Here is a 9,111-nt window from a genome sequence, read left to right as displayed (position 1 = left end):
GCCCCACCTGTGCTGACACCTCAGAGCCTGGAGCCTGCTTCGGATTCTGTGTCTCCCTCTCTCTCTGCACCTGGGCCCCCTTGTGCTCTGTCTCTGTCTCTGTCTCTCTCTCTTAAAAATAAATAAACATTTAAAAAAAAAATCTCAACATCTTGTCTTCAACTTGATCTCTGCCTCTTGCAGGCCCTTGGGGGACACTGGAAAGATGTAAGGGGTGGGGAGATTTTTCATTCAGGCAAGAGATGATGATGGACATGGAGAAATAGATTCAACAGGTATTTAGGAGGTAAAACAGGGCCTGTAGCAGGCAGACAAGAGTGGACAAGGGAGGGTGTAGAACATGGGTCCCTTTTTGGTTTGACCAAATGGGTAGAGGATGTGCCACGTACCGAACAGGATGGAAGGGGATAAGAGAACACCCGAGTTGGGACTACGAACTCAGTTTTGAATCCTTGAGCTCTACAAATGAAAATTTCAACGTCGAAGGATGTATAGGTTGAGCCACCAAGAAGTGGATTCAGGATTGGGAGCTTGACTGCATCTGGTTGCAAATCCAGGGCTCTTGACCTTCAAGGCACTAAAAATCCCCATCTGCTGTAAAGTATGAAGTCCACCAGAGGTGAACAAAAGGGTAAGAGGCTGGAGACTGAAGGAAAGATCCCGTTAATCCCTCAGCAGGAACTGTGGATGGCCTCCCAGCATGGAATTCATCTTTCCAGAACAAGGTGACGCAATGGTGACATCACAAAGGGAGGGGGAGTCTTGTCATCTCGTACAGGACGTTCAGCCCGCTCTGCATTCTCCTCTTGTTCTAACACCTCTCTTGGCCTTAACATCCTGTTGATCCCGAAGAGGAGGTGGGGCTCCCAAGGAAGCAGTAGTGAAATAGCGCTAGCCGTCAGCATGTGACTACGGATTCCTGGACATTAAAGGGTCAACAGCGGAGCGTGGGCTGAGAGTCCCTGGAGACAACCTGTGTGCTTGGGTAGAGCGCAATCCAGTGGTGAGAGAGAAGGAAGCAAACGTGCTGGGTCCTCTCTTTCTGAGAGTGTTTCTTGTGTCCCTCCACTCCTTTCCTCCAGAACCGGCCCAAGACCCAACACAGACAGCAGGACAGCCCTCCGCTGCCCAGGTATGCGTCTAGGTGTGTTGCTTTCCCTCTTGCAGAGTATCGCCCCAGCCCATCTCCCCTGTGACTCCCTCCATCTTCTAAAGCACACATCTTCACAATCTCCAAAACTCTAACCTCTTTCCCACACCGTATCTCTGGGATCTGTAAACTGGCAGGTGGGCAGGTTGGCGAGAACCTCAGATGGGATGAGGCTCAGGAATGAGCACAAGCCTGTGGGTGTCAGGACCTTAACTCTGGGAACCCCAAGCATTTCCAGCAGCAACTTCTCAGCTTACAGCCACCTTGTCTGTTCAGCTGATCATCTAAAAAGTGTTACAGTCCCATGGTCTTTCCTCTCATCACAATCCCCTTCCTCTGACATCATGGAAGCAGAGAGTGTCTTCTCTCCTCAGAGCACAGAGTCCCGGACCTCTCCAGGACAATACTCAAGACAGAGAAGGCTCCAGGGGCCACGACGATGCCTGTCCTTTCCTCCCTACACTGCCCAACTCTGCCATCCCTGCTGCTGACTCTGCTTCTGGGATTCACAGGTGAGTGGGGCCTCGGGTGTGTTTTGTGGGGGGCTCCCCTATGCCTGTTTACTGTGTTCTCCTCACCTATTACCCTAGAATTTCTTGGGGGAGGGTTTTTCTGTCCCAGCCAGAATTTATAGAACTAGACTGGAATGGCTCCCAGCTCACAACATCTCCCAGTGGTCATGTCTGTTCCACACCCTTTTGTTCAGGTAATGGATACACCCCCCATGGTCACAGGGCTCAGCACAGCACACCTGAGAGTTCTCATCCTTTAGCCCCTAGGATCAGAGAACCTGAGTTTTACACTTATCACCCCTACACAGATGCTACCTCTCAATGGAAAAAAAAAAAAAAAACGTGTTGGAAAACATGAAATTATAAAGCAAGGAAAGAAAGCGCGGTGCTTCCATCCAAAGATAATCACCTTTAAAATTTTGCAGAGGTGTGCGTGCTCATGGAATTTAGCCAGAAGTGGTCACTAGAGGTCTGTCTGGGTCACTGATGGAAGCTGAACGTTGCAGCGTCAACAACAGGACTGGGCAGGTCTCCTCTGCTTGCTGAAAAAGCCAAGCAAGCATGTGGAGTCTCTTCCCCAAGGCCATTGGTTCATCTTAGCAGAGGTTTCAGTCCCAGTGCCAGAGCACATGGCTTTAGAGGTGCACATCAGATGAAAGAGGAAGCCAAAACCATTATCTGAGTCTAAGGAAGAGGAAGAAAGCTTGGATAGGAAAGAGTAACGTATAGGAGACACCCGGGCCCACTGGAGAATGTCAGCAAACATCTCAAGAGAAATTAACACCAATTTTGTACAACGTCTTCCAGAAAAAAGAAGAGGAGGAAACACTTCCCTACTCATTTGATGAGGTTATTATTATCTTGATAGCAAAACCAGATAGACTTTACATAAAATAGAAAACTACAGACCAATATCCCTCACGAATCTAAAGGCAAGAATCCTCAACAAAGTGTCGGCATATAGAATTTCACAATGTGCAAAGTTATATGCCATGCGTAAGTAGGATTTATTCGAGGCATGCAAAGCTGCTTCAACTTTTGAAAATCAGTCATTGTAATCCATCAGATCAAAGGGTTAAGGGAGAAAAACTGCATAACGGTATCACTTGATGCAGAGGAAGCATTTGACAAATCCAAAATCCGTTCATGATGAAACCTCTCGGCAAGCCATAAATAGCAGGGAACTTCCTCTATGTGATAAAGAACATCTACAAAAAGTCTCACAGTTATCATTATACTTAATGGTGAAAGACACTCTATGTATTTCCTAAGACAAGGACTGAGGCAAGGGTGTCCATTCTCACAACTCTTGTTCAAAATAGTACTGGAAGCTGTAGCAGAAAGAGGGACAGGAAGAAAGGAAGGGAAGAGAAGGAAGGGAAAGGAAAAGAGTGTAAATTGAAAAGGAAAGAATAAAACCTCCTTGTTTACAGATGACATGATTGTCTACATAGAAAATCCCAAAAGGATCTCCTAAAAAAAAATAAATAAAACAGCAAAAAACTCAGGATAATAAGCAAGTTCAACAAGGAAACGAGATCAACGCACAAAAGTCAGTGTATTTCCATAGACTAAAAACACACGTGACCATTTATATTAGCACCCAAAAAAGAGAAATACTTAGGTATAAATCTCATATAATATATACAAGATCTAGGGGCGTCTGGGTGACTCAGTCGGTTGGGCATCTGACTTCGGCTCAGGTCATGATCTCACAGCTTGTGAGTCCGGGCCCCACCTCAGGCTCTGTGCTGACAGCCCACAGCCTGGAGCCTGCTTCAGACTCTGTGTCTCCCTCTCTCTCTGCCCCTCCCCCGCTCATGCTCTGTCTCTCTCTCCTTCAAAACTAAACACTGAAAAAATTAAAATATATATATACACACACAAGATCTATATAAAGAAAGCTAGAGAACTGAACAAAGCAATCAAGAAAAAACAGAGATACATTCCATGTTCATGGATAGGAAGACTCAATATTGCCAAGATGTCAGTTCTTCCCAATTTGATCTATGGATAAATGCAATTCCAATCAAAATACCAGCAAAGTACAGATATTGACAAACTGACTCTGAAGTGTATATGGAGAGGTTAAAGATCCAGAATAGCCAACTCAACGTTGGAGAACAAGTCAGAGGACTGACACCATTTGACTACAAGACGTACTAGAAAGTTCCAGTAATAGAAACAGTGGCATTGGTGAGAGAATAGACACACAAATCAATGCAATAGAATAGGAAGTCCAGAAATAGACTCACATAAATACAGCCAACTGATCTTTTGGAAAGGAGCAAAGATAATCTTTTCAACAAATGTTGCTATAACAATTGGAGATCTGCACATCCACGTGCAAAAAAAAAAAATTCTAGACACAGACCTAACAGGCTTCATAAAAATAATGTAAAACACAAAACTATAAAATTCCTAGAAGATATCCTAGAAGAAAATCTAGATGATCTTTGATATGGAAATGACTTTCATTTATAAACAGAGTTCGTATTTTAAAGCAGTTTTAAGTTCACACCAAAATGGAGAAGAAGGGGCAGAGATTTCCCTTACCATTCCCTGCCCCACACATCACAGCCTCCCCCATTATCAATATCCTCCACCAGAGTGGTGCGTATATTACAAACAATGAACCTACACTGATGTCATTAACACCCAAAGACCATAGCACACATTATGGTTCACTCTTAGTATTGTATAGTCTATGGGTTTGGACAAATGTATAGTGAGATCCGCCTTTGTAGTATTTTACAGAATAGTTTCGCTACCCTAAAAACCCTCTGTGCTCTGCCTATTTACCTCTTTCCACCCTAACCCCTGACAATCACTGATGTATTTACAGTCTCTATAGTTTGGCCTTTTCCAGAATGTCATACAGATGGAATCGTGTAGTATGCAGGCTTTTCCTGCATTAATGATAAGCTTTTAAGGTCCTTTCACATCTTTTCAGGGCTTGCTTGAAAGCTCATTTCTTTTTAGCACTGGATGATATTCCACTGTCTGGATGTACCACAATTTCCTTATCCATTCAACTACCGAAGGTCATCCTGGTTGCTTTCAAGCTTGGCAATTATAAATAAAGCTGCTATAAACTATGAGATGGAATCTGTTCCCGGCCTCACTCCTAACCTCTGGTAGCCTCAGATGGTCCTCAGAGGGTACATGGCATTCTCCCTGTGACTTCACACCATCTTCCCTCTGGGCATGACAGATAAGCTAAGCTGCACTTCAACTCCTGGATCACATGAGCTATGAAACCGTATGTATGTTCTTAAACAGCTAAGTTTGGGTCATTTGCTTTTCAGCAGGTTCCCTTGTTTATTAGAGCCTACTATGCTCCAGCCCATCCTCATATCGTGATGCAGAAAAGAAGGTATCTGCCCCCTTTCTGTGCATTGGTCCCCTTTCCCTCATCCCATATGGCAACCCAATTTGTAATTGTCATACTTTGGTGCCAGCTGAAAGAGTGTGTAATGAGACTCCACCTTGACCTAGAACCAGGCACTCAGAACATCTTGGGCCAAGACAAAGAACACGAGAAATGATGCAAAGTTTCTTTCCAGGAACTGCAGGTGAAGAGTTCCAGGTGAACCAGCCTGAGGGTTCAGTGTCAGTCAGAGCTGGAGACATCGTTACACTGGCCTGCAACGTGTCTGCTCACTCCCCAGCAGGGCCTGTCTTGTGGTTCAGGAAGAATGGGCCCAAACAACAATTAATCTACAGTTTCAATGGCAGCCACTTCCCCCGAGTAAACCAAGTGGAAAACACAGAGGTCAATCAAACAGACTATTCCATCCGCATCAGTGATGTGTCACCCAAGGACACGGGCACCTATTACTGTGTGAAGTTAACAATAGGGCATCCTGACATGGCGTACGTATCTGGTTCAGGCACCTACGTGTCTGTGAATGGTGAGTACAGGTCTGACGATTTCCATCCCCTTGGTTTGTAAAACTAAATTCTCCAAAATCTGAAACATGTACCAAATCATCACGACACACTGGATACTGTGTCCCTTCATCCACAAACAACCCTGCAGGCCGGGATTCTATACATGGCTCTTCTGTCAGTCTGGGACCCTGAGCCCACTATTGAATCAAGCCTTGTTACAGACCAGGTCCTTCTCTGATGACCCAACCACTAAAACCCGAACACAGAGATACTCCAAAATAAAAAGATGTTCAGTAGGTAAAATGCAACTACATGTGTGTACCTCATGGTCCAAAAACTTGGTAAAATGGGCCTAGAAGTCTGAGTGCCCTTTCTGAGGTTTAGGGACAAACTTGAGCTCAAGAATATGCATTGTGTCTCTTGTGGCCTATATCCTGACTCTAAGCATCAGTCCCAGACAGTTGCAGCCACATATTAGCTTCCGGATTTGGGTGGAATCTCAACCCAGTTGAAGTTTGCCCCAAGCCTAATATCTCCTGAGCCAAAACAAAGGTTCTGCCACAGCCAGGCAGAACCTCTACAAGCCTGCACAATTCCACTTGCCCATTTCTAACTGGAATGTCACTGGGGCCTGGTGGAAGTTTCCTGAGCAACCACCACAATGCAGTCAGGGACTTCATTCCCCATACAGGAAGTCCATGAGTGAGTGTGGTCTCTTACTGTGGCTTCTGGGGAACCTAGGGACCAATAGGAGTGTCCTTGTGTTGTCACCCACTCCCAGGTCTTGTTTGGAAAAGCTGTCCTGGAGGGGTTGACTCACTCTCCTCACACTTGATCCTTCCCTGGTCTGCCCTGGGCTACCCTCAGCTCTGCTGTTCTCTGATTCTCTGAGGACAACCAGTGTTTCCTGCTTCTTCCTACGCTCTGAGTTACTTCCATTAAATACAGTGAGATTAGGGTATCCATCTGTTCTGCTGGGAAAACCAGTCTTCCCCAGTCATGTTCTCCTCAAGTCCACCCACGTTCTAGGCCATCCAACTGGCCATGGAACATTTACACATTTCCCTCAAGCTAGAAAATGTGAGTGTAGGCAGCCTACCTGCCATTCTCTCCCAGCCTCCCCAGCCAGGAGTTCCCTTGTCTCTCTAACCTGCACCTCACCCCATCAGTGACGTTGATGGTTTGCCAACCTGAAAGGAGAGATATTACCAGGACCTGACACAGCACGTGGTAGGGATGTTGGTGGCAGTGGGTGTCGGGGGTCAGTCGTGGACCCTTCAAAATTGACAAGGTCCCTTGAGGCTCTACTCTCTTTTGTTGGGAAGAGGAAACTGTCTCTCTTTCCTATCTTGAGAGATAAACAGAGGAACCACACCCTGCCTGCATGCACATATAGTAATCCTAAATGCCCCCCCCCATTCTTTAGGTTTACTCTCTCTCGACTTCCCCTTTCTCCATACCTGTCAGCACTAATAGCTCCACAAATTCCGTGGCTGCTCACCCTTCAGAAAAGAGATGAAGGTCAATCCCAAACTCACTGTAAGTATGAGGTGGGCAGAGAGTACTTGGACCCATCTCCAAATGTACTGAGTGATCTTTGGCATTTAGATGGGGGAGGGACTAGTCTCTCTCCATGAACCCTAACAATTCATAATCCCAGCCCTCTTCCTCCTTGTCTTCTTACCTTGGTTAGGGGCTGAGACGTGGAACTGGGGAGGTGACACATCTGATCCCCTGCACTGACCCCCCCCCCTCAGTCAGTGAGGTCAGGAGCTTCCACCACTTGCAGAGGCCCCTCTAAACTCAGCGTGTGCGTGCTCCCATGTGGCATTAAAAGAACTAAGTAATGAATTGAGGTCCGACCATGATCTGGATCCAAGTTCTCTCCCATCCTCTCTAGGTCAGAGCATGGGAAGTAAGAAATGATTTTGAGTTTCTTTGCAGGAGCCTCACATGAGCTATTCCAGGTGCAACAAGCTGAGATGACACAGACTGTATCGACCGGAGACACAGTCACCTTGAGTTGCAGGGTACCAGATTCGTTCCCCAAAGGACCTGTCTTATGGTTCAAGGGAACTGGGCCACACCGGGAATTAATCTACAATTTCAAAGGAGGCATCTTTCCCAGAGTAAAAGAAATCGGACGCACCACCAAAGCGGGCAACACAGACTTTTCCATCCACATCCGTGAAATCTCTCTTGCAGACGCCGGCACCTACTACTGCGTGAAGTTCAAGGAGGGGCAACCTGACCTGGAGTTCCAGTCAGGTCCAGGCACTGAGGTGTTTGTGACTAGTAAGTTTGTCTCTTCCTTCCCCTGTTATGGGCTGCTATCTCAGTTAACCGAGTCCTCTACTCATCGAACAACTAGATTATGCTAAATATTATTGAGCATGACTCCCTACCAGTGATTAACTCAAATATGAGACTGTCTTAAGCCAGTTTGTGTCCCTAAAAGAAAAGAACAGGCTTGCAGAGAAATCTGGGAAACTAATGCAATTCTCTCCCCTGTTGGCTAGGAACAAGCAGTCATATTGCCCCAGGTGCTCCTGAGAGACATCTTATGACCATGAGGGGAACCAAGTTGAGGAAAAATCTGCTCTAGAGAGTGCAAAGATACAAAGAATGTGGGTTGACGACATTGCACCGCCATATTGTTCCTGGTTCCAACCCCACTTCTGGACCTCCAGTTATGGGAGAGAAAACATCTCCTTGTTAAGCCAGTTTGCTGAAAGTTACCACTGTCCTAAGGGATGCCAGGTGATAAAGTTCCCACATCCACGGAGCACTAAAGTACGATTTCAAATCATGGTTTTTTTCTGTTCCTAAAGCCTTTTTAATTTTATTTTTCTATTTTGTGATAATCTCTGAACTCTGAGTAATACCCAGCCTGAGAAATGATTATATTGGTGATACTACAATACTACTATTTTGGGGGCATCTACTATATACCAAGGATCTACCTTTCCCATACTACTGTCTTCACCTACATAGCAACTTGAGTAGAAGAGGGATTGTCCTTTTTGTACTAATGTGAAAACTGGGGCTCAAGAGGAATCAGGGGTACAGAGAGTAGGAGAAAGAAGTGAGGTTGGTCTGGGCTCTCTCTCTTCACTTTACCTATTAGTGAAGAGCCTTTCATTACAAGAAATAAGAACCCAAAATATTGGTTTAAAGTGATCCAGTAGCTGAGAAGGATTCTAGGTTCCTCCCGGCATCCAAGGCAGAGCTTTAGGACTAAGGACTCAGGGCCACCAAGACTCTTATTCTTTTAAATTCTCTCATCTCTATTCATCTCTGCCTGGCTTTGTCTCTCCTGATGTACACAGGCCTTATCTGTATAATGGAAGGGATAAGGGATAAGTATCTGTATAACGGAAGGGATAAGGGATAAATGTTGACATTCATTACATCATCTCAGTGGCCAGGATGGGAAGAGAGCTTCTTCTTCCCAGCTTCCACAAATGAATCCCAGAGAATCATTTGAACTTGCCTTTCCTGTGCCCTTCACTTACCCATTATTACAAAGGAAAGAAGGTGCTAGGTAGGGAATCC

The 9,111-nt window shown here is 45.6% G+C and overlaps 1 protein-coding gene across 3 annotated transcripts; it reads left to right on the top strand.

The window, feature by feature from the left end:
* The first annotated feature begins 772 nt into the window (after positions 1-772).
* Positions 773-8,368, top strand: LOC109261478 (signal-regulatory protein beta-1-like). 3 transcript variants are annotated; one of them, XM_019440027.2, is made up of 5 exons: positions 773-1,132; positions 1,525-1,662; positions 5,229-5,576; positions 7,762-7,851; positions 8,076-8,368. In XM_019440027.2, exons 2-5 carry the CDS (start codon positions 1,590-1,592, stop codon positions 8,159-8,161), a joined length of 597 nt encoding a protein of 198 aa, XP_019295572.1. In that variant the 5' UTR covers positions 773-1,132; positions 1,525-1,589; the 3' UTR covers positions 8,162-8,368. The 3 variants fall into 3 exon arrangements, with proteins under 3 accessions (XP_019295572.1, XP_019295570.1, XP_019295571.1); XM_019440025.2 differs by having other exon boundaries at positions 7,501-7,851; XM_019440026.2 differs by having other exon boundaries at positions 1,505-1,662; positions 7,501-7,851.
* The last annotated feature ends 743 nt before the right edge of the window (positions 8,369-9,111 follow it).

The sequence above is a fragment of the Panthera pardus genome, unplaced genomic scaffold (assembly GCF_024362965.1).
Source record: "Panthera pardus isolate Hobbes unplaced genomic scaffold, ASM2436296v1 HiC_scaffold_25, whole genome shotgun sequence".
NCBI lineage: Eukaryota > Metazoa > Chordata > Mammalia > Carnivora > Felidae > Panthera > Panthera pardus.
This window is presented reverse-complemented; position numbering and strand designations above follow the sequence as displayed.

What these genes read in the sequence shown, in the direction of transcription:
- LOC109261478 (XM_019440025.2), top strand. Translation starts at nt 1,590, where the DNA reads ATGCCTGTCCTTTCCTCCCTACACTGCCCAACTCTGCCATCCCTGCTG. An exon ending in TCTGCTTCTGGGATTCACAG is followed by an intron (nt 1,663 to 5,228) that starts GTGAGTGGGGCC and finishes GTTTCTTTCCAG; the next exon opens with GAACTGCAGGTGAAGAGTTC. An exon ending in CACCTACGTGTCTGTGAATG is followed by an intron (nt 5,577 to 7,500) that starts GTGAGTACAGGT and finishes GTTTCTTTGCAG; the next exon opens with GAGCCTCACATGAGCTATTC.